This window comes from Rhineura floridana, chromosome 4, assembly GCF_030035675.1.
Source record: "Rhineura floridana isolate rRhiFlo1 chromosome 4, rRhiFlo1.hap2, whole genome shotgun sequence".
Lineage (NCBI taxonomy): Eukaryota > Metazoa > Chordata > Lepidosauria > Squamata > Rhineuridae > Rhineura > Rhineura floridana.
The window spans coordinates 195,982,609-196,007,335 of record NC_084483.1 but is presented as its reverse complement, the minus strand read 5'-3'; the positions used below and the strand labels follow the sequence as shown (position 1 = coordinate 196,007,335).

The 24,727-nt window shown below is 39.5% G+C and overlaps 1 protein-coding gene across 5 annotated transcripts in view; it reads right to left on the bottom strand.

The window, feature by feature from the left end:
- EML6 (EMAP like 6) overlaps positions 1–24,727 on the bottom strand; it is a 227,115-nt gene that overhangs the window by 149,740 nt on the left and 52,648 nt on the right. For all 5 annotated transcript variants that reach the window (XM_061625728.1, XM_061625730.1, XM_061625726.1 and 2 more), the window contains exons 3-5: positions 16,583–16,742; positions 8,643–8,741; positions 7,658–7,726 (exon numbers count right to left, since the gene is read on the bottom strand). In XM_061625728.1, coding sequence (XP_061481712.1) covers positions 7,658–7,726; positions 8,643–8,741; positions 16,583–16,742 — 328 coding nt within the window. The remainder of the gene's footprint in view (positions 1–7,657; positions 7,727–8,642; positions 8,742–16,582; positions 16,743–24,727) is intronic.

Sequence of the window (24,727 nt, the reverse complement as noted above, 5' to 3'; positions counted from 1 at the left end):
TTGCCGAGTCAGGCACGCCAGGCCGTTATTTACTAAGGCAGAGGTTTTCATACTCTAGTCTGTTGACTGCTAGGGGTGCGCATTGTGGTTCAGGTACCCCATGGAAAGGGTGCAAAACAATCAATATCTGTCCTTGGCCCTGCACTTGATTTTTTTTCTGGATTATTGACAAAGTTAACAAAAAACCCTGCCTCAGTGCCTGTGATTTTCATAATAAAATGCTGGTGCAATCTACTAATTTCCCCCTAGTCTACCAGTTTTCTCAGTTGACAGAGCCCTTCTCAGCAGCCTGGCCTAGAGCCTTCAATTTTCATAATACAGCACAGGTTTTGATGAGGATGCAGGCACTGAAGGAAAAAAATGTTATTAAAATGTGTATTATGTAATTGCTTTGATCTGTAGAACCAAAAAAAAGTATATTAAGTGGTGTGCTGAGACCCCTGACAGGTGGTGGTGGAGGGAGTCTAAGAACTGCTGTATTAAGGCATGCTTTGTTTTGTTTTCTCTTTTGTTGCAAGTTCAGTATTTCACCCATGCACTTTCAGTTTTGCTTGATTTTCTGATTTCTACTTCAAGCCTTCCTGATAACCCTATGAGAAATTTAAGTTAAAATTGCCTGTTCTGCGGATACTGATACTGCTAAAATATATTTTGTTTAAAAAGGTTTGCAACTGTTAAAATTTCTCCTTCACAAAATATGAATGATAATTCTTCAAGGTACATCAGAGAGCTTCAAAAGCAATTTAGGTGTATCCCCACCAGATTGGATAATTATATTAGTAAATTCTAGCATGCCTTTGTTTCTAGCTATATTTGGCTTGAATGATGATGCTTGGGTTAATCAGGACATCAATTTTACAGACTCAAGGTGCCAAAAAACAAAAACAGGTGTTCAGCTTCTTGCAGAGCACAATTAAACAGCAGTTTTTATGCCATGGCCTTACCTCTGCTCTGAAGAGACTGCCGTGTTAGAGGTGCAAGACTCTTGGCAGAAAATATTACTCAGGTTCTCATACCCACTTGATTAAGGAGAAGTAATTGCAATCTGATTGCTATGATGCACAACCGATACTCTGGACAAGAAGCTACTGTAAGGACAGAATATGGAGAAACCGACTGGTTCCCAATAGGAAAGGGTGTGAGACAGGGGTGTATTTTATCACCCTATTTATTTAATCTGTATGCAGAACATATCATATGGAAAGCAGGATTGGACGAAGATGAAGGTGGTGCGAAAATTGAGGGAGAAATATCAATAATTTAAGATATGCAGAAGATACCATACTACTAGCAGAAACTAATAATGATTTGAAACGAGTGCTGTTGAAAGTTAAACAGGAAAGCACAAAAGCAGGACTGCAGCTGAACGTCAAGAAGACTAAAGTAATGACAACAGAAGATTTATGTAACTTTAAAGTTGACAATGAGTACGTTGAACTTGTCAAGGATTATCAATACCTTGGCACGGTCATTAACCAAAATGGGGACAATAGTCAAGAAATCAGAGGAAGGATAGGACTAGGGAGGACAGCTAGGAGAGAACTAGAAAAGGTCCTCAAATGCAAAGATGTATCACTGAACACTAAAGTCAGGATCATTCAGACCATGGTATTCCCCATCTCCATGTATGGATGTGAAAGTTGGACAGTGAAAAAAGCAGATAAGAGAAAAATCAACTCCTTTGAAATGTGGTGTCAGAGGAGAGCCTTGCGCATACCGTGGACTTAGAAAAAGACAGATAATTGGGTGTTAGAACAAATTAAATCAGAACAATCACCAGATTGTTATCACTAGCTAAAATGATGCAACTGAGGTTATCCTACTTTGGACACATAATGAGAAGACATGATTCACTAGAAAAGACAATAATGCTGGGAAAAACAGAAGGGAGTAGAAAAAGAGGAAGGCCAAACAAGAGATGGATTGATTCCATAAAGGAAGCCACAGACCTGAACTTACAAGATCTGAACAGGGTGGTTCATGACAGATGCTCTTGGAGGTCACTGATTCATAGGGACGCCATAAGATGAAATCGACTTGAAGACACATAACACACAATTGCAATCTGTTAGACAATTTGCCCCTTAACACCAGGTCCAAATTAATCTCCAAGACTTCTAGTATACAAGACTTGGGCAGGTTTGTTTCTCAAATCCAAAATTACACACTTTAAAATTTGTTTTACTTAAAATCATATAGCTGTTTAAAGTGAGCATAGCAGTAGGTAGCAAATTGTTTCTGTAGCAGATGACAGAGAAAGAGTCCTTGTCTATTCCATGTAATATTACTACTGTTGTACGTATATTGTATTGTCCAGTCTCAGCTGTTTCCTTCAAACAAACTGAATTCGATATGCTCAGTGGGGACCATCTTTTGGACTTTGATAACAAAATCTGGCTAGTAGATTTTGTGCTGGGCTACAGCATTGGCAACAGCTTCCAGGGGTATGGTTGTGGAGTGTGACAAACTAAGCCATAGGGGAAGGGACATAGCTCAATGGTAGATATGACTGCCAGGTCAGAAGCATCCCAAACCCTGAGATTTCAGGAGCAGTCCCTAGTGATGTCAGGGGTAGAGGACCCTAGTGACATCATGGGACGGGCCTGAGTGATGTTATTAAGCATGATACATTAAGCATCAACCACAGTTGCTTGGAGCATGTCACTCAAACAAAAACATTTTCTGTCTAGAAATTAAGATAGAAATCTTAGCTAAAAGATATAGCCTAGGTAGGGTCAGGGTTTAATCTACCCTATATGCTTCTGGCAAGAAGGGTTTAAGTGCCCTCAGGCCAGGCCAGTCACCAGAAGGCCATTGTAGGAAGAAAGGAGCCTAGTGTTGTGGAGCACACAGGAGTAAAGATGGATGCAGCTGAAGGCTGCAATTCTAAACACACTAAGGGACTAAGCCCCATAGAACTCAATAGGACTTACTTCTGAGTAGTTATAGTCTGGACTGACTATGGATCCTCTGCAAAAATATCCATATCCAAGCAGGGTTGGCCCCTGCCTGGAATGCCTTGCCCCCTACCTTTTAACATGGCTGCTCCAAATGTCTTTACAGATTTGACCCTTCAGAAAGAGGTCTGGGAAATGAGTAAGAATAAGAAGATTCTCTACCCTTTTGTGTCTGCCCTGTCACTTTGACAGCTAATCCAATTCCAGTGAGTAATAATTGACAGAGAGAAAACACACATGGTTTGGTCCACCTTCATAGGCAGCAGCTGGGGAACAACAACAACTGCCCAGTATGTGAATTCTCTTTTACCACTATTGGGCAAGAAACAAACCGTCATGCAAACAACAAGGTGTATCATCAGTGGATTTAAGTGGGTTGAACTGAACACATGGAACCACTGTTGTTGCTTCTATGGATGTAAGGGAGTGAGGTTAAAGGTAAATGAAATCCAAATAGAAAAAGAAAAACAAAAGACAGTGATGATTTCCTAAATGCAATACCATACCAACCACAACAGGAGTCCTATTAGTAAGGCAGAAAACTCAGCACCCCACAACTAGTCAGGATTCCTAACCAAAAACCTAAACTAACAAAATCCTGGCAACCAGTCAGCCAAGGTCACAGAAATCCCCATGGAGCACAACCTGACCCAGGGGCTGCAGTTAGTGCAGAATGCTGTGGCACGATTGTTAGCATGAGCAAGACCCTATCAGCACATAATACCTCTGCTCTGAAATCTGCACTGGTTGCTGATTTGCTACCAGGCCAAGTTCAATGTTATTGGTGCCCCATAGTACTTGTTCTGCTCTTGTAAGAAATCAGTCCTTTAGTGTGGCAGCACTGACACTTTGGAACTCCCTGCCTATTGACATTACGCAGACATCTTCATTGCACTCTTTTCAGCACCTGCTAAAAACATTTTTGTTTAGGCAAGCCTACTCAGGCATGTAGAAGCCACTGCGTTTTTAATCTGTTGGTTTTATTATTTTTAATGTTTTTAAATACCTGTCTTTAAGGTTTTTTGCCAATAATTTTATTGTTTTAATTCCTTTTGTAAACCCCTTTTAGGTTCTTTATAATAAAGCAGTATATATATATGTTGTAAATAAAATACATAAGTAAATTTTGACGTCACTGTGGCCCTTGGGTCTCTTTCCACTTTTAGAAACAAAGGAATCTGCCTTATAGCGACTCAGGCCATTTGGTACCATCTAGCTCAGTACTGATGACATGGACTAGCACTGGCTCTCCAGGATTCCAGGCAATAGTCATTTCCAGAGATTGGATTTTGGACCTTTGAATGCAAAGCATGTGTCCTACCACTGAGCTACAACCCTCCCATTTTAAAAAAGTATCTTTTAAAATTGTTCTTTTCAATTCAGTAATGAATGCACATCATACCTAGGGCAGATTCACACCATTCATTTAAAGCACATTCAACACACATTTGTTTGTTTGTTATTTGATTTATATCCTGCCCTTCCTCCCAGCAGGAGCCCAGAGTGGCAAACAGAAGTGCTAAAAACACTTTAAAACATAAAAACAGACCTTAAAATACATTAAAACAAAACGTTAAAAACATTTTTTTTAATGCTTTAAAAACATCTTTTAAAAAAGGGTTAAAAACATTATTAAAGAAACCATATTAGCAAGCAATTCTAACAGAGATGCAGACTGGGATAGGTCTCAACTTAAAAGGCTTGTTGAAAGAGAAAAGTCTTCAAAAGGCACCGAAAAGGTAGCAGAGATGGCGCCTGCCTAATATTCCAAAGGGTAGGTGCTGCCACACTAAAGGTCCATTCCCTATATTATGCAGAACGAACCTCCTGATAAGATGGTATCTGCAGGAGGCCCTCACCTGTAGAGCGCAGTGATCGACTGGGTATATAAGGAGTAAGATGGTCTTTCAGGTATCCTGGTCCCGAGCTGTATAGGGCTTTGTACACCAAAACTAGAACCTTGAACTTGGCCCAGTAGCAAATGGGCAGCCAGTGCAATTCTTTCAGCAGCGGGGTGACATGTTGGCAATACTCTGCCCAAGTGAGCAGTCTCGCCGCTGCATTTTGCACCAGCTGCAGCTTCCAAGATCAACCTCAAGGGCAGCCCCACATACAGCACATTACAGTAATCCAGCCTGGAGGTTACCAGTGTGTGGACAACAGTGGTCAGGCTATCCCGGTCCAGAAATGGTCACAGCTGTCTTACCAGCTGAAGCTGGTAAAAGGCATTACTAGCCATGGAGGTCACCCGGGCCTCTAGCAACAAAGATGGATTCAGGAGCACCCCCAGACTACAGACCTGCTCTTTCAGAGGGAGAATGACCCCAGCCAAAGCAGGCAACTGACCAATTATCCGAACTAGGGAACCACCAACCCACAGCACCTCCGTCTTGCTAGGATTCAGACTCAGTTTATTGGCCCTCATCCAGCCCACCAGAGTCCAGGGCTTGCATGGCTTCTCCTGATTCAGATGTTACAGAGAAACAGAGCTGGGTATCATCAGCATACTGCTGACACCTTGCCCCAAAGCTCCAGATGACTGCTCCCAAGGGCTTCATATAGATGTTAAACAGCATGGGGGACAAGATGGTACCCAGCGGCACCCCACAGCATAACTGCCAGGGGGCCGAAAGACAGTCACCCAATGCTATTCTCTGAAAACAATCTTGAACATAGGATCGGAACCACTGTAAAACAGTGCCTCCAATACCCATTTCACCAAGTCGGCCCAGAAGGATACCATGGTCAATGGTATCAAAAGCTGCTGAGAGATCAAGTAAGAATAACAGTGTCGCACTCCCCCTGTCCTTCTCCCGATAAAGGTGATCCATCAGGGCGACCAAGGCCGATTCAGTCCCATAACCAGGCCTGACCCCAGACTAGAATGAGTCAAGATAATCTGTTTCATCCAAGAGTACTTGCAACTGCTGCACCACAACCCTCTCAATCACCTTCCCTAAAAAGGGAGTATTTGGCAAAATAATTTTTTAATTATTATTATGTTTGAAACTAATTTCAACATTAAAACCAGATTTTTGGAATACAACAGATTTTTCCTTTTCAGTAAGTCTGTTTAAAACACTATGGGGATCATCCAGTCAACACTGAATCCTTTTTCTTTTTCTTTTAACACTGAATCCTTTTGAAGTCCCACTGACAGTCACAGGAGAAAATTTAAGTGTGTCCTGTAGAAATCAGTCTGACTTAAAACATGCCAAACGTGGCTTGTTGCTGCTTATGAAGCAAATACCAGAGTGTTACAAAGCAAGGCAAGGCAAATCAGTTTAGCGTAAGGCTCACCCAGGCTCATTCATGTAATACTAAACCAGGGGTAGCCAATGTTATGCCCTTCAGACATTTCTGGACTACCACTCTTGTCAGTTCTAGCCCGCTTGGCCAATAATCATGGATGAGGGAATTGTAGTCCAACCACATGTGGTATGCAGGGATCAACATGGACTAAGATGGGGGAGAAATTTCATTTGGTTTGCATTTAAAGCTGAATAGATCAAAGCCGCACTTAACAAAACAATATAACTGAAACACAGACATATTTCAAAAATTCACATCTATCTGAATTTTGCAATGCAATTCTCCTACCAAACAGTGTTTACAAAAATGCACGTATTAGGGGAAAGTGTGCATAATATGAATATATTAGTGAAAATAACATACAAAGATGCATTACATTCAGAGAAATTTGCAAGCAAAAGTGTGTGCATTAGTTAAAACTGCATACAAAAATGTGTTTATTTGGAAAAATTCACAGCAAGATGCTGAAGAACTTTCATGGGGATTTTTTAAACTAAAATTTGCACATTTCTGCAGAAATGTGGAGAACTAAATTTAAGATTGGAAAAATGAAAAATTGAGAAAACTGAAACGGACAGATCCCTGAACTGAAGGGTTGGCAGCACTGTAATCACCGTTCCAAATTTTCTCAAGCAGCTTTAAATGGTCATACCCACAGTCCTTTTCCAAAGGTTCTCCCTGAGGACCAATCAGCTAAAACCAATTACAAATATTTATGACCCTTACCCATAACAGAACCAGGGACACAAAAAAACATTTCTGGTCAATTTATCAAAATAATCTTTTCTCAGCACCTAACTAATGTTTCAATTGCTTAAGATTGAAAATATTATGCTACAGAATTGCTGAAATGTGTGTGTGTGTGTGTGTGAGAGAGAGAGAGAGAGAGAGAGAGCACATCAGTGGATGCAAGTACTATCCTAAGGAACATAAATACAGAATAATGTGGAATTTAATTGTAAATTGATATGTTGAAGTGGGTATAGCAGCAATGAATACATGCCACTGGGGGGAAAAGTGAACTAGAAATGGAAAATCTGATTAAAATTGGTGATTGCAACTGGACTTTTTCCATTTGGTAATTATTTAAATTGCTGGTTCAAGTAATCTTTCTTCTCAATCAAATCATCTGGCATAAAATGGAAAGAAAGTGCCACACAGGAAATAAATGGTTCAAAATTATACTATGTGTCCTTTCTGCTTAGCTTGATAAGCAGGCCTTCATTGCAATCACTTTACATTGAATAGTTCTGGAAGTTTGCCACACTGCCCTAAATTGGCTGAATAAAGTTCACAGCTTGAAAAAACAAAGTCAGTAAAAGAAAATATGCCAAGCAATTATAAAGAGTTTCCTTCACTGGTAACACAAAACATCAAAACCAATTTACCTTGATATGTTTCACACCACAGCTAGCCACTCTGTTGGGTTGATATGGATCCCAGGAAATATCAAAGATCTGTCAAAAAATATTAAAAACTGCTACACTAAATTAGAAACCACATGCATTAAATCTCAGAAATGTCATAAATTTAATAAACATTTTCCTAGTTTTGTGCAAAGTCCTGTTGTTTTGTTACCAAGATTATAATATGTACATGAACACAGTCAACTTTCCATATGGATGAAAAATGTTACTCAAAAGTAGGCAGCCTTATGAAGACCTTACACTGTAAGGCTTACCAGACCTCTTGGTAAGTGTTTGCCTTACTTTCAGACCTCTTGGAGGCTGGGCCTGGCAACCAACAGGTTTTCTGTATCTTTAAAAGTTGTGCAGGGGGAAGGGAGAATGTCACCTTATGGTTTTTCCCACTACAGTGTTGCAAGAAAACCTGCACTTGGCTGAATTTTCTCTTCTCTTAAAGATACAGAATCATTCTCAGGCCCTGAGCCTGGCAACCTTAAACTGAATAAGCTTTGAAACTAATAGTTCTGGTACAAAAGGTCAAGCACATCCTATTCTCGTCACTAACAGCCCCCAATACTATTTTCCTGTACTTACATGCTTGTTATTTCCTAAGTGCTCTATCTATGTCCAAATCCTTTCACTATCAAACTCCATTCCAAATATTCCAAATTCTGCAAAATCTCAAATTCTGGAAGTTGGAGGAATTATATGAATTGAACAAATTAATATAAATATGCTCACTTTGCGTAACTCAAACTGAAGCAGAACATATTAGCCAACACCAGCACTTTCTTGCCTGGCCTGTGTTGCATGTGACATCTCTGGGCAGGCAGCTATTGGGCTGCCAGGAATCTCCCACATCATCCTCAAGAAGCTACCACCACAGGCCTCACTGACATAGGAGGTTACAAGAAATGTTTGAAAACATTACAAGAAACATTTATGTCAGACTCATTTAGCTGATTACCCTATCGGAGTGGCCAGTAGCTGATGCAAGGAGTTTTCCTTTCCTCCACTCCCAAATGCAGACTGTGTTTTTGGCATCCAGTCCCACTGAAGCTAAACGCTAGAAGAAGAAGAAGAAGAAGAAGAAGAAGAAGAAGAAGAAATAGCGTTGTTAACTGAAGATCAACTCAGGAGTAAGTTATTCACTTTGGCCCTTCAGTGTACAAAGGACGCTAATGATACCAGGAAGAAATCAGCATAACTATTCAACATGCTTAAAAATCTACAACTTCCTCAAGAAGTTTTAAAATAATATATAATAAAGTAAATTTAAAATAAAGTTCCATAGTTATACTATATTAAAATACTTTAACATAGTGGTTCCCAAACTATTTCCCCCACCCTCCATGGACCACTCAAAAATTGCTGGTGGTTTTGGCAGACCACTTAATGATTTTTCTTCCTATTGTAGCAATTGTAATGCACCGTGCTAGATGCCATATGATTTTAATTGCATTTTATTGCTTCTTTTATTTCTTATATTGTATTTGATTATATTACAATTTGCATTCCATAGAATACAAATTGTAGTACAATAAAATATAAGAAATAAAAAGTAATGAAAATGCAATGAAAAATCGATGTGAATATTTAATGTGGACATTCAAAGGACCATCTGAATGATGCGTAAGGACCACTGGTGGTTCATGGACCACAGTTTGGGAATCCCTGCTTTAATTTGTTAAAAGTTTATAGGAGGTAAAAAATCCCAACATGCAGGATCTTTCACATGAGATACCAAGTGGCAGAGGACATTCTGCCTTCACCACAGCAATGCCAAGAGTCTCAGAACTGAAGCAAAGGGCTGCTTGACACATACATGGATATACTTTCATTGTTCTATATTTCATCAGTGGCAGCTGAATGTGGGAACTGACTCCATCAAACAGTATTGCATTTCCAGCTTCAAAGTACTGGACAGATCTTAATAACAATAAAAGTTACCTACTTCAGAAAACTCTGGGACAATAGACAATCCACACTTCTATAACTGGAGGCTTTTTTATAATATATTGGAATCAAATTAAACAATAATAATAAATTTATTTTTATGTTCCGCCTCTCACCTGGAGTGTGGGTGCTGAGGCAGATTACACAAATTAAAAATACAAAATATACATTAAAAAACAAACAAATTTAAAACTACAAAACATACAAACAAATCTATAAAATCCTTAAAAACATCAGAACACAGGGTTAGAAATTTAGCCAAATGCTTGAATAAAAAGATGGGTCTTCAGCAGCCGTCTAAAAATGGGAAGAGGGGGGCTGGTTTTACCTCATTGGGGGGCACAACAGAGAAGGCTCTGTTGCCAGTGTTTGCCAGTTGGGCTTCAGATACAGCAAGCACTCACAACAGGCCCTCTTCCCTGGCTCTCATGCGTTTGGTATGACTAATGTTGGGAAGGCAGACAGACCAACACCTATGACTCAAACCATTAGGGCTTTAAAGGTTAAAATCAGCAGCTTGAATTGTACTCGGAAGCAAAGTGGGAGCCAGTGCAGTTCTTTTAGCACAGGCGTAACGTGCTCAGAGTGGCTCTATATGAAGGTATACATGAATATTGTTTAATCTTGTTAAATTACAACTCCTTCTTGTAATTTATGTATCTTCTTTGGGATCCTCTTGGGATATATCTGTATATTTGATTAGATTAGATTTGTTTTTGTTTTTTTTTACAATAATTTTTATTCAAATTTTCATAAAACAAACAAAACAAAATCATAAAACATTGAAAGACAAAAAACAAAACAAAACAAAAATGATTAAACAAAAAAATAAAATGTTGACTTCCCATTTGTCGCAGATCAGTTATAGGTCTACAATATATAACAATCCTGTCTCTTAAATTATATTATAAAATCACTTTCCTCCAGTAGTTATCTTAATTAATCATCAAATCTCATAAACATTACTTTATTCTTTCCACAAAAAGTCAAAGAGAGGTTTCAATTCTTTAAGAAATATATCTATCAATTTTTCTCCAAATAAACATGTCGATTAATCCATCTCGTTAATAATAATAATAATAATCTTATTGTCATAACCATAGTCCAAATAAACATATCGATTAATCCATCTCATCAAAATCTGTTAGGTCCAATAATTTCAATAGCCATTATTCCATTATCCATATTAATTCCATCTTCCATCTTCAATAGTCCTGTTAAGTCCAGTAATTTCAGTGTCCAATCTTTCATTATCAGTATTCCATAATAATCTTGCTGTCATAGCCATAGTCATATAACAAGAGTCTGATGGGAATTTCCTCTATCCCAAATATTTTCTTGCCATTGATTCTGAATAAGTTGCTGAAATATTGTTGTAAAGTCATATCTCTGTTCTTCTTTTTTACAAAATGCACTGGCTCATCTCTTGAGAGTTTTTCCATTGTCACATGGCTGCAGTTAATTCCATAGATTTTCTCTATATCAAGCTCCATCACGTCATTCCAGTCCAGAAAATTATCCAAGCCACTGATAACTTTATCTCTAATATCTTCATTAATTTCTTCAGAGATAACGTTAAATTCCAAACAGTAGATTTTATTTCTAATATCCATAAACTCCAGATCTTTTTCCAATTCCACATTTGTTCCAATCTCCAGGGCTTGTATCTTCCCTTTATTTTTTCTTTTCTCATCTCTGATCTCATTCTCCTCTCTCACAGGATCCCCTATTTCTTTAAGCTCCTGCGTCATTTTGCTCAGTTCAATTTTCAGCTCCTTACTGCCCTGTCGCAGGGTTCGTTTCGTTATCTCAATCTCATCCATTATTTTCTGAAACATAATTACTTCCAGATTCTCAGCCACTTTCTTGATTGCCATTTTTAAAACCACGAAAACAAAACAAAACAAAAATAAAGAAGAACCACTTCTTATTTCAGCAACAATTGGGTTAATATTCCAGGCTTGATGACATCACAGTATAAACAGAGCAGGCTGCCTTATCTCTCTATGTTCAAGAATACAAAACAAATTTAGTTCCCAGCATCAAAACAGTTAGTGGCGTCATGAAGAAGCAGATTCGTCAAAATAAAATAGACCAAAAAGAGAATAGTCCCAGACAATATAATGTTCCAAAGTTCCTATTTTTTATTTTTTTCTCCTCGGAATAGAAATCCCTCTTCTGTTTATATCTTTAGAATGCACTTCCAGGACAGCTTTTTGCAATAGAAACAGAGATAAGCTGTTAATTTCGTGAATAACAGAGAAGAGTTATAGCTCACCCAGAAGTTCTTTAAAGCTGATTCATTTGACAAATCTCTTTTTGCTGCAACAATTTAAACCAAGTAAAAAAAGAATAGAAAGAAGGGTGCTTGCCTGTTAGTCTGTTTTCTCTTTGAAGAAAAGATAAATGTGTCGCATTAATCAGATAGAGCTTGTTCAGAAGTCCGTCCGGCATTGCTGGCTGGACCTTTTCTCATAAATTAATGAAATCCAGTCCTCCCAACAAAAACAGGCTTTTGAGGTTGATCTCTACGTTTCTCCCTGCCCGGGAGAAATTTCATCAGTCAAAAAAAAAATGTTCTGACTGATTTATATCTAAATAAGCTTCTTCTGAGGCGGGAGCCCGTCTCAAAAGCAGGCACAAGCGAAGTCACCCTTCCCGGAAGTCGTCGATTAGATTAGATTTGATTTGACGTTTATTTTATTTTATGAAAACAATAAATATTATTAATTTAAAAAGGAAATAAATATATGGCATTTCCAGTGGAACATAGGACACTGCCTTGTACTGAATAAGACTGCTGGTCCATCTAGCTCAGTATTGTATAGAATGAATGGCAGTGGCTCTCCAGAGATTCACGCAGGGGTCTTTCCCAGCTCTACCTGGAGATGCCAAGGACTAAACCTTCTGCATGCACTCTACCACTCAGCCATGATCCTTCCCCAAGATACAGGCCACATTTCCCTGCTCAGATGGACTTGTGTGCAATGATGCGATACAATTCCTGTTTGTGGTGTTAGATTTCTAATGGCCCATTCATACATATTGGAGTTATCAGGTAATGAATAAGCATTCACCCACATGAAAGTGGCAGACAGAGGGAGGGAGGACCCTGACTGAGAGGCAGGCAAGTGGAGATCTTCCAGGGTGAGAGATTGAAAGAGGAAAAGATAGCTCCCAGGTGAGAGCTGGGAGGGTCTGTTATATTTTGGGGGGGGGATTAAGAGCTACTTTTGTATAGAGAACATATTGTGTACTTGTACATTTTTAAAGTATTTTTATAAACGGTTCTCCTGATTTCCCCCCTCCCTTATTTCTTAGGTTGTTGCTGTTATATATGTATGTTTTACAATTGCACTTGAGATAAGCAGGTAATAATGTATGTTGTGATACTTTGTACTTTATTATGTATTCCTTCTTATAATTATTTTATTTTTCTTTGTATTGTATAGATACTATATTATGTATTGACATATGTTTTTTATGTTCTGCATTGTAAACCACCTGAGGTCTCTTGAAGAAGGGTGGTATATAAATTTAATAAACAAACAAAATAACGTGTTGCTGTTGGCACAATAATACTCCATGAAAATATATTTGAAGTACAGAAGACATTCAAAACCTTTTCATTTTGGCCAAATACAGAATCTCTTGTTATACTAAAGCATCTTTTTTCTCTTCATGATTAATGGCCTTTGAAATTTTCAAACCATTTCTTCAAAGCCTTTCTGAGCCGGCAAACTCTCAGTGCCTTTGAAGCTATTCAAAATACTGCCAATCACTAACGATGCAAAATTAATGGGGCTGGCTTAACTGACTTAGTTCATCAGGACTATGGTCTGATAAAACCGGCGTGCATATTGGTGAGCTCTAACCAGCGGGTTATGCATGCCAGTTTTAGTGAGGCACTGTGGCAAAACCATTTGCCACTACAGAAGTGGAAGCTTAAGATAGGTTAAAAGGTCCTCAGGGATAAAAGCTGGAAGATGGGCAAAGTGCAGCAGCGAAGAAGTCTACAATATCAGGCAAAAAAAGGAGGAAGATTGTGATCTCCCAGTTGAGCAGGTATGGAGAACACCTTTGGCCCTCCGCTGAACTACAACTCCCATCATCCCTGCCCATTGGCTGTGCTTGCTGGGGCTGATGGGAGTTGTAATTTTGCAACATCTGGAGGGTCAAAAGGTTGTGTACATTAGTTATTGAGATAAATTTGCCCTAACATGCTGAAGAATTTTCATAATAATTTTTATTAAACATTTCTCAGATTGCTGCAAAATGTGGAGAACTGTATTTAAGACTGGAAAAATTAGAAACTGCAAGAACCAAAATTGATAGATTCTACCATCCCTACTTAGGTGTCTCTGAAATCCTTAGTTTTCCTCCTCACAGAGCTATGTTTCCCAGGAATGCTAGAGGAGGGGGAATTACTGTTAAACTTGTTTTAGTATGCAGTGCAGATATACCCTTTTCTCTTAGTATACCTGCTGAACTTTCCTATGGGAAAAAATGCCCTAAAACAACAGCATGCAATAAACTGGGATCACTTAACCCTGCTCACTCCCTAATACCTTTCTCATTTCCTTCCTATGGAGAGAGTGATATATTTACAAGGAAATAAATCAGATTAGCTTCTAATTTCCGTTTTACAGGCCTGTGTATAGTCAGCAATGTGAACAGAACATCAGAACTGAGAAGTCTGCTTGGATTACTTTCAGGTATTATTAAATTAACTCATATGTGAACATTTGGTTTATGCCAGCAAAGATATAAAGAGATAGCTAAAAAAGGCATAAAGGCCTGTTTTAGGGGCTCTCTAGACTGGGGTTTGACTGAAGGTGTATTCTGCAACATTTTTTTGAAACAATAATAATGCATTAGTGGTGGATTTATTCTGCTTTATTAGTTGTTTAGCAGTGCTTCCCCAATGTTACCACAGTATTGCTGTCTGGAGAGTCTATCATGCAATCAAAAACAGGACACACAGACGCCCCGAACATTTGTGGTATGAAAAATTACGGGATTTCAGCAGGAGGTTGCAGGATGGAAATGAAGCACTATGACCATCACAAAACTTTTGCAGGTACAAAAAGTATTGAAAGTGTGATCGTGTATGACCGCTCTGATAACATCATGTGCACAAATCATCCTGAATGCACAATTAAAATGTTTGGTGGGGCCTCTAGTAAAGAAGCATGAAGAGTTTCCAATGAGAAAATGAGTAGAGGGCGAAGAGGAGAGACAAGAAGGATGCTGTAAACTGGCTTGTGAACTACTGCCAAGATGGGAAGCATTAGATGTCCCTTTTGACAAAGGTGCTGCTTTACACAGCAACTACTGGCAAAGCTGGCTATGGAATTGCAGGTGCTGAAAGTTAAAGAACTTTAACTTTCTGAATTTTTTCTCTGACAGCTTGTGCATGTTGGAAGTGTTGGGATGCCAGTCAGCTTGCTGAAGGGTCTGCATGGGGAAGCTCCTTACTTTGTAGACTGTCGTTCTGACCTAACCTGTGCTGACCTTCCTTCAGGTGCTAGACTTACTCTTAAGGTTGCTGACTCTTCCCTTCTTCGTCCAACCTTGGGAGAGGAGGCGTCTTTCCTCTCTCTCTCTTTCCTGTAGAGATCAAAGAGGAAGCATTTCTCTTTGCATTTCTAACTTAGCTGGAACTAGGATTGTTCTTATGTAATGTGTACTTCCTCCTATAATAAATGTAAGCTTTTTTGTTTTCCTAAAGCCACAGTGTCAGTGTGATTATATCTAGGGAAAGGTATGCTCCTTCAACCAAGATTCACACATAATCCAGCTATTACTGCTGTTTTGGTCTTCTGCTAGCAGTATATGCAAGACTATTCTTGGCTCCCTCAGAAATATTCTAGATCCATTTCACTCAGGATTCAGGCCTGGATTTAGTACGGAAACTGCCTTGGTGGCCCTGTACGATGACCTGTGTCAGGAGAGAGACAGGGAAAGTGTGACTCTGATCATCCTCCTTGATCTTTCAGCAGCTTTCAATACCATCAATCATGGTATCCTTCTGGGGCGACTGTCCGAACTGGGGCACCGCATTGCATTGGTTCCATTCTTACTTGGCTGGCTGGCTCCAGAAGGTGGTTCTAGAGAGCACTGCTTAGCTCCATGCGCTCTTCAGTATGGGGTTCCGCAGGGGACAGTTCTGTCCCCATGTTGTTTACCATTTACATGAAACTGCTGAATGGGGTCATACAGAGTTTTAATAATAATAATAATAATAAACTTTGTCCTTCTTTCCAGCTCCACATTTTGTTTTTAGGGCAGCTGCTGGTTGCCACATTCACCAGGTGTGCCAAAACAAAAAGGACACTATCCATAATAGATGCTCAGGTAAGAAACGGGGATGAGGATTAGAAAAGGTACACAACTTCCTGCCCATGAATAGCAGACTGTTGGTGGTGAGTGTATGGATTATCCTTACTTACTCAATTTCTAACCTGCTTTTTGGCCCTAACAGGACCTTCACTGACAGCACACAGTTCTATATGCACATCAGAAAGCATTACAATCCTCAGTAAAACATAATTCCATAAAACAACGAATCCACAGTAAGAGAATAAAACATTAAGGTGGCAACAAAGAGAGAACACATTAAAAACAGAAGGGCACAACTAAACCAACTCTCCAAAGGCTACTCCAAAGGCCTCCTGAAATGACCACGTCTTAACATTGGCCAAAAAGCCAAAACCTAGAAGGTATGAAAACAATGGCATTCATTCTTGATTCTGGGTGAAACAGTAGTGGTTACACAATGCAAAGGAAATGCCTGAATCAGCAATGTGGTTGCAGAGCTGTGTCCACAAACGCTGTGAAGTGACATGAAAGTCAGTCAAACCATTCCATATGTGAATGCCTTTCTTCTTTTTCTTCCTCCATACCGTACAATTGAAATATAACAGAATTAGAAGCTGAATATATACACACCTGGCCATCTGAAGCAAAAGCCAAGCAGGCAACTCCATGGGTATGTGCATCCTTTAAAATAGAAACAGTCTGTACATTGTAGGAATCCCAGATGCAAATGTAAGGGTCCTTCCCAACCTGCCCTGTAGCAACAAGGGTTTTTTCCGGGTGCAGAGCTAGACTGGAAAGAGAGTTTAAAAATAAGGATTCATCCTCTAATACAGTAACACATTATTCAGATAACACACTCATAGTTATTAGAAAATGCATTTTATTTACATATTTTCAGTAATGTACTCAGTTATTTTATTAGTACATGAATCTCCCTCCGCCCCGTTCCATATTTATTCATTTTGTAAACACACAAGGGGAACACCTCAAAATAAAGCATTGATGTCAGTCCATTATAGGCAGCAGATAACCACTTCTGCCTAGATACAGACAAAGCGATAGCCCACGCCCAACCAGGTGTAATCCACCCAGCTCATCCTAGTATGCTACATGTCTGCAAGGGGCAGTAGAGTAGTGGCAAATTCAGACATAAAGTGTCCCTTCATGAATAGAAACTCATGCCCCTTCACAGCCACACCTCCTCACTTGTGTGCTCGCTGTTGTCATCTCCACACTCCTCAGTCTTTCCCCCAAACACCCTCTCACACAACAACAGACATCCCTAGGAGCTGATCAGCATGAAAGGGTAGCTGAGAACTAGTATTCTCAGTGGCTGACTCACCTCCTTTCACTCTGATTGACTCCAATCAACAGAAAAGGACAGGAAGCATGTTAGAAAATTCTTCTCAGTGGCTAACACACTCCCCTTCATGTTGATTGGCTTGTAGGATGCTGGAGACATAGGGTGGGACTCTGCTCCAAATAAAGTAAGGGGTCTAAGCCCCCCCCAAAAACTTTGGATGACTACAGCCCTGGAAAGGGGTGCCACACTTTAACCTTCATAAGGTCTTACTGTGTGATCTAAGGGGGCTGTGAGGCTCTCTCTGCACTGCAATGCTAGCAGGATACCACCAGAGCAGAAGCTGATATGGATGCAATTTCAGGTGTGAAAAGACCCTCTTTAGTCTAGAAAACTAGGTTTGAAAACAGGCTCTTGATGCTACTTCTCTCTTCTTGATCTAGCTAGAGTAGCCAACCAAGGCTCTGATATACATATCAGGGCTCTAAAGTCTCCACAGAGTAGGAGGTACTTCTTGTCCCATAGCTTGGGGTAGTACTCTGAAGGGTGGCCAAGCTATGTAGGAAGAATAATCACACACCCTACCAAATGACATAGCAGAGTCAACTCAGGATGAGATTCCAACAGGAAGAAATGGCAGTGCTGCGTTAGCTGCATAAATTCTAATTTATTCACTCATTTTACCTCCACTCTTCAGCCAAAGAGGCTCCTGGAGTGGCTTATACAATATCAATAATAAGCAAGACAGTTCCTGCCATCAGGTTTATAATCTAAAAGATACAACACAAAAGGAAAATGGGGTGAGGAGGAAAGAGGAAAACAAGCAAACAAAGGCAGCAGTCCTTAAAGTTACAAAGTTCTTATAACCACCAGCTTGAATGGAAAGGGGGAACCAAATGGTAGCTGGTCTCAGCCAAGCCAGTGGAGTGACCCCATATTTTCCTCTGCTGCAACTATATAAACGTAAGATTGGAGAAAAGCATTTTTATCATATCCGTTGAAATGCCATCAATTCCTCAGCTCTGAATATACTCAAACTTCACAATCTAATGAGTCAGAAAAAAGGAATCGTTAAAAATGTTGGTTTAATGCACAAACTCCTTGAGAAATAACCCACTACACAAGATCTTGGCTAATATTCTATCATTTTTACTAATGTAAGGAAGCACAGTGATTGGGGCCATGCCCTTTTCCCTTCTAAAAAGCAATGCTTATGTATTTTGCATCGAAGACAGTATCTGGCACACTCATTGTTAATTTAGCATAATTAAATATGCCAGTCATGTGTTCCAGCTGAGCCTGATTGAATACAATATAAGAGTAATTAGTGAAGCCATTTGTTTGGGGGTATTTGCCAGATGGCAAACTCTCACCACCTCCGCAGTTTCTGTTGCAGTACACTGTCCATTGGCCTAGCCAGAATCTCCTATCTTTCTAAAACCTGCTTACAGAGAATACATAGTTTTAATTTTGCAACTATTTTTGCTGTAGATCTAATATAATTTGAAACTCTATAGCAAAGTCAAGAGAGGAAAAAATTCTGAACAAACCTTCAAGGGCAATTAATTCAAACAAAATTGAATAGGTTATAAATTCTATTATATCTCCTCCAAGAACCAATTTCATTCAGATTGGACTGTAATGTCCCTTGTTTATATTCTGTTTTGTCATATAAGCCTTTCCCTGTTTTCTTAGGGCTTTTCCAGACAACCTGTTTATTAAGCATTCATCCTGATTTGTTTTCACAAATCAGAGGTTCAACGTTTATTGCTGTTTGTGCTGAGGTTAACGAAAACCATGTCAAGTGATTGCTATCCCAGTTTCCAATACAAATTTTCCTGTCATTTTCTTTACTGCAAAAAGTCTGGGGCTTTCGTTTTGGAAATGGGTTTGTTGCTCAAGAGCACCAAATCCATTTTAATGTGCAATCTCAATATGCTGGCTGGATTCCATCCTCAAAATAGCAATGGTCTGAAAGCAGCTTTAAATGTATAGTACAGATGTAAGCATAGGTGGTGCCCTGGAGGATGAAGGGGTAAGACTCAGGGTGGTATGTACGATCTGTTGACATTTGGCAGTTTGCCTGTGACTTGGTGCATTTTTGGACTTGTCCAAACGATGCCCAGATGAATACTTTATTAGAATGTATTTACAGAGCCAGCATAGTATAGCAGTTAGTTGTCAAATAAGGGCTGGAATTCAGCCATGAACCTCTGTGGGGTGACCTTGGAATAATCACTTAGAGTTGCACTCAGCATACTCCTAAGGCAATTGTTCCATCAGCACAGAGATTTCTTCTTGCGCAACAGAATGATCTCCCTCTCTCCTCTCTTCGTGCACCCCCTAAGCCTGCTATGGGTTTCCCCTCAACCCTCCAGAGCAGATTTGGGGCAGGGCATAAATGGAGGGAGGAGTGGGGAATCCTGTTGCTTAGCACTAATTGTGGTGGTAGTGCAAAAAGTTAGTTGAATACCACAAAGAGTTGTTTTTGAGTATAAGGTTTGGGGGAAGCTTTGTCCACCTTTTTGTACACCTGAGCTCCTTGGAGGAAGGATAAAAAAAGCCCACATTTTTTTTTTAATTTCTGGTATTTATGCACTACTTAATATTCAGAATTTCTAAGCCAGGTATGGGGAACCTTTGGCCCTCCAGTAGTTGCCGAACATCATCCCTGGCCATGCTTGCTAGAGCAGATGGGAGTTATAGTTCAGCAATGAGAGAAATGTATATAAAATGTTGCTTTTTCAGAATATTCTAAGGATAAATAAAATATGTGATTTTATTGTTAAGAATAAATGGTTAATAGGTTAATAGACTGCAGTAGATAATTCTATAGAAGCTGGAGTTAACGTAGATAGAGAAAAGGGGCTTTTTCTTAGAATAGGACATCTGTCTGAAGTTCAAACAAAGCAGCCAGAACAGACAGTTTGTGGTCAAGTTCCACTTCAAAATAGAAAGGGGATTTACACTTGACTAATTCAGCTGATGTTTTTAGCCCTTCATTGCTTTGCTTGATGTAAAGGGAGTTTTTATGCTTAGTTAATGAGCAGGGGAGGGGAGCAATATACCATATATGGGAAATAATAAATAAGGGTATAAGGTAGCCTAAAACTGAGGAGTGGGAGATGTAAACAGGGGAGGAGTTTCATGTGACAGGGACAGGCGGATCTGATAGGCTGTGAACCCTGGAAGTACCTGACCAATGGGGAAAACAGGGGAGGGCATGAAGCGTCGGACTAGGGGATAAAAGATTTGTACCAATGTCATTTGGGTGTGTCTGCCTTCTGGTAGGACACCCGTCCTTGCAAGTACGAAATAAAAGCTTTTAAAATTGATTCACACTTGTCTCTGTCGTGGGTCTTCCACAGGAGACCATTTTTGGGGTCTCATAGGGGGTTTTTCCCTTAAGGAAAACCACGTTTCTTACAGCAACATATGGAGGGCCAAAGGTTCCCCACATCTGTTCTAAGCAGTGTACATAATTTAAAGGGGGGGGGGAATTATATAAAGAATAACAAAAATAAAATTCATCCTAGACGCAGGTGAATTTCCCTCTTCAGATCATTGATTCATATTCAGATAAAGGTAATATTTTAAACTTTTATAATATTGAGCTATAGTTACCATAAATAAATCATAATAAATGTTTCCATTCCTTTCTTAGCTTATTAAGTATGTGCCTTTATTTATTGCTCATAAACTCTATCTAAATTTCATCTTGCTTTCCCGCTGTTTCCAAAGGTTTTCCAGCATGGTCTTTGAAAGATCAAACCAAGCTCTGCTCATATAACAACAAATGGGGCTTTGCCAAAGGATGGAACCTTGCAACATACTCCATCTGATGACATGTGAGTGAGGCCCTTAGACATAACCTTGCCAGTTGCCATATAGCAAAAATATATCCAGGCCTCCTATTCTTCCACCACTGTGCCATTTCCGATTGCCTTATTATCTCATTTAACTTCACACTGAGGGAAGATGCCAATACATAAACTAATCCCTGACAGATTGCTGATCCAAGGATGTGTACAATCTGTATTGGGCTCCCCAAACATATGCATGTCCCTAGGTTGCTTAGGAGAATCCTGGGATAAAACAAGCCAAAATCATTATTCTGAAATGGTTTCTTATATCCTTATAAGCCTCCCAGTAAAAATCAATAGAAAATTATGTGTAAAAATATGTTTATTCTATGTAGAAGCCCTTCCATGTTTTTATGCTTCTGTGAAAAGCACTATTTATCTTCATAGTGACCAAAAATTATATTTGTAAAACTCTGTTGAAGTTGAAAGGCTACATGTTAGGTTCTTTACAATACTTTATACAGGAGACTTGCTTAACAGCAAGAAAAAAAAGTATTTACATGCCAAAAGCACTACTTATGAATAGAACTACTGAGATGTCATTTATTTTTGTGTTGCTTTGTTTCCAACAAAGAGCTTCAAGTAGAAGCATATATTACCCTTAGCACAAAGTATATTTCATTCCATAACTATATAGAACAGCAATGACTGCCTCCTAGGAGAGCAGAGATTTCTTAAATGTGCATTTTCAAATGCAGAAATGACAATCGAGACCTACTAAACATGATTTCTTTAATGTCTTTTTTTTCCTATTTATGATGATCCATTTAAATTGTTCCTGAAATACCCAGTAGGGAACATCCATCAAAAAAACAATTCAATCATGTTGTCAATATTACGATAGTCATATATTCTTGTGCAACTTAGAGCTGTCAGCTAATGGAATGACTTGGTACTCAACAATATATATGCTATTTTTTTTTAATTTACCTGTTGAAAGGCCAAGCTTCCAGAGGTTGGTTTTATAAGGGTGGTAAGATTTGAGTTGCATGGAAATTAACACTTGCCAACTGACATTCTAATCCTATCTACCAAAAGCAAATTGAAATATAAGAAAGACAAACAGTCCCATGCTATGAATGCCTACGTATGACTTCAACAGGACTTATTCCCAGGTAAGTGTGTATACAATTGCAGCCTAAAGACTCAAATCATTTCACATTGTGCTAATTGTCATGCACTTGTTCACATTTGTCCACCTAATCTCATTCAAGACATGACAAAGCCCTGTCGTGAACTGGCCAGCCAGAAGCCTTTTGTCACCTCGTCCTCTAAACACTCTGAGATGAATAACTGTAATGCATTTGCACTTCATAAATTTAGCCAGCATTCTCTTCATACCCACACCTACAAACATCCATCTTTCCTAATCTGCTTTACGGATAGAGAATTACACTTTATTGGCTGGAAAGACCAGGCTATAGACCAGCGTTTCTCAACTAGTGGGCCACCAGATGTTGTTGGACCACAATTCCCATCTTTCCTGACCATTGGCAATGCTGGCTGAGGCTGATGGGAGTTGTGGTCCAACAACATCTGGTGGCCCACTAGTTGGGAAAGGCTGCTATAGACCATGGGTTTCTAAACTGCGGTCCATGGACCACCAGTGGTTCTCGAACTTCATTCAGGTGGTCCTTGACATGTTTGTGGATTTGTGGTTGAAGAGTGGAGATGGGATATCCATTGCCTTAAATAGTCAAACTGATTTTTAATTGTATTTTAATTGCTTCTTTTGTATTTTGTATTGTATTACAGTTTGAACTCTATGGAATTACAACTGCCACAGCAAGCAGAAAAATCATTAGGTGGTCTGCCAAGGCCCTTGGCAATTTTCAAGTGGTCCGTGGGGAAAGAATTTGGGGAATCAGTGCTCTAGACAGGCTTTCTGAAGTGGCATTAGCTTAAACTGAAGCTGTTGAATGGGTGAAGTGACACTTATGCCCAGCACAGCATAAGACATATAAGGGTTGTGTCTAACTAAGTTATATTCAGGGTAGACCCACTGAAATTAATGGACCTAACTAAGTTAGCCATGACCATTAATTTCAATGGATCTAGCCTGAGTAGGACCAATGCTGGATACAACTCACTGGACTATATCATTTCTAGGTGGGGCATTTTGGGGGGAGGGGGGCGTAGCACCAGCCAATCCCCCCCAGGTGGAAAAGATGTGAGAGCCAAGCCAAGGGAAGGGAAGGCAGTGACTTCACTTTTCCTCCATCCAGAGAGGATGTTAACTTACATGAATGAAGTTTAATCTGTTAAATTGTCTCACCCTTTTTTGAGAAAGACCCCTCAGGAATACCAGGCTTAAAAGCTTGACTGTGCCTATAGCTACAGTTTGCTTTCATCTGTGGTCTGAACCTTCATGAACTGGACTACTTTGGTAATGACAGTGAGCTTCTGAGTTTGGCTTTGATGCTGCATTAGGTATCTCAGTTTTAGATTCCATCTGAAAAACAAACTTGGCCATACTGCAACTTTAGGGAAGGGCAGAGAGAAAATACGCACTTTAGGGTGTGTTTGTTAACTCCTCCTCTAGTTTTGTTCCTCTTAGATTTTCCTTCCTATTGGACAATCAAGAGAAAACCTTTTAACTGGCTGCTATATAAAGGACAAAGTGATCAGAAACTAATTGTGGAAAGAAATTTGATATTTTTTTTACTGGTTGCTGGGTTTATTTTTCTGTCCAGAAACCCTGAAAAGGCCTCATGCTGAGCTGCACATATTGCGAAACAGCCTAGGTGACCAACCAGCTTGCTACACAGCAATAGTTCTGTTCTTATAGGGCTTTTTCATCTTTTGCATCAAGTATTCAAGAAAAAGAAGAAGAAATAGTGACTATGAATGCGAATACATTTAAAAAAAGTAAAGGGTGACTTAGGGTAGTCATTTTTTTCAGATTACTTTATCTCTTTATTTCATCCTTCAGCCATAAGCACCCAATCCTGCTCTACTCATCACAATAACTGCAGAATAAATAAACTCTTACTTCTTACTACAGGCAAACAAACATACTTCTTCATTGCTGGCTGGGTAGAGAACACAACTGAAACTGAAAAGCAGAACAAAGGAAAGTCCAAGGGGTGGAGCTTAACTCCATGCAAAGTTCTAATATTTAACTCTTCAAGGGTCATGTTACTACACAGGCTGTTTCTTTTCAGCATCAGTGAAGTAATTATAGGGTGATTACAATCATGACAAATCCACCCTCAGTCACAGAAAGTCTTGAGCAGGCAGAGTTTGGGGGACTCTTCCAAATGAGGCTTTTGTTCTGCATTCACCCTGCCTTATTCACTGCATTTTTAAGAGGGTCCTATTTTTAAATTACTTCTGTTCTTAAAATAATTTGTCATTCTTTTTAAATGGAGGCTGTCATTGTCTGTCACGTCACAAATCAAAAAGATATCCCCCCCCCAAAAAAACGGGGGAAGCACAGCTCGGAGGCAGTGCCCTCATTTCCCTCCCCCACTACAGGGCTGCCAAGGGCACAGTGCTGGCTCTGCAAGGCTTATGCATGGGGAAGTGGGGTGTGGCCTGTGGAGAGTTCAAAGGGTCAGACAGAGGGGCCTGGAGGGCTACAGTTGGTCCCCAAGTCTGAAAATGCTTCAG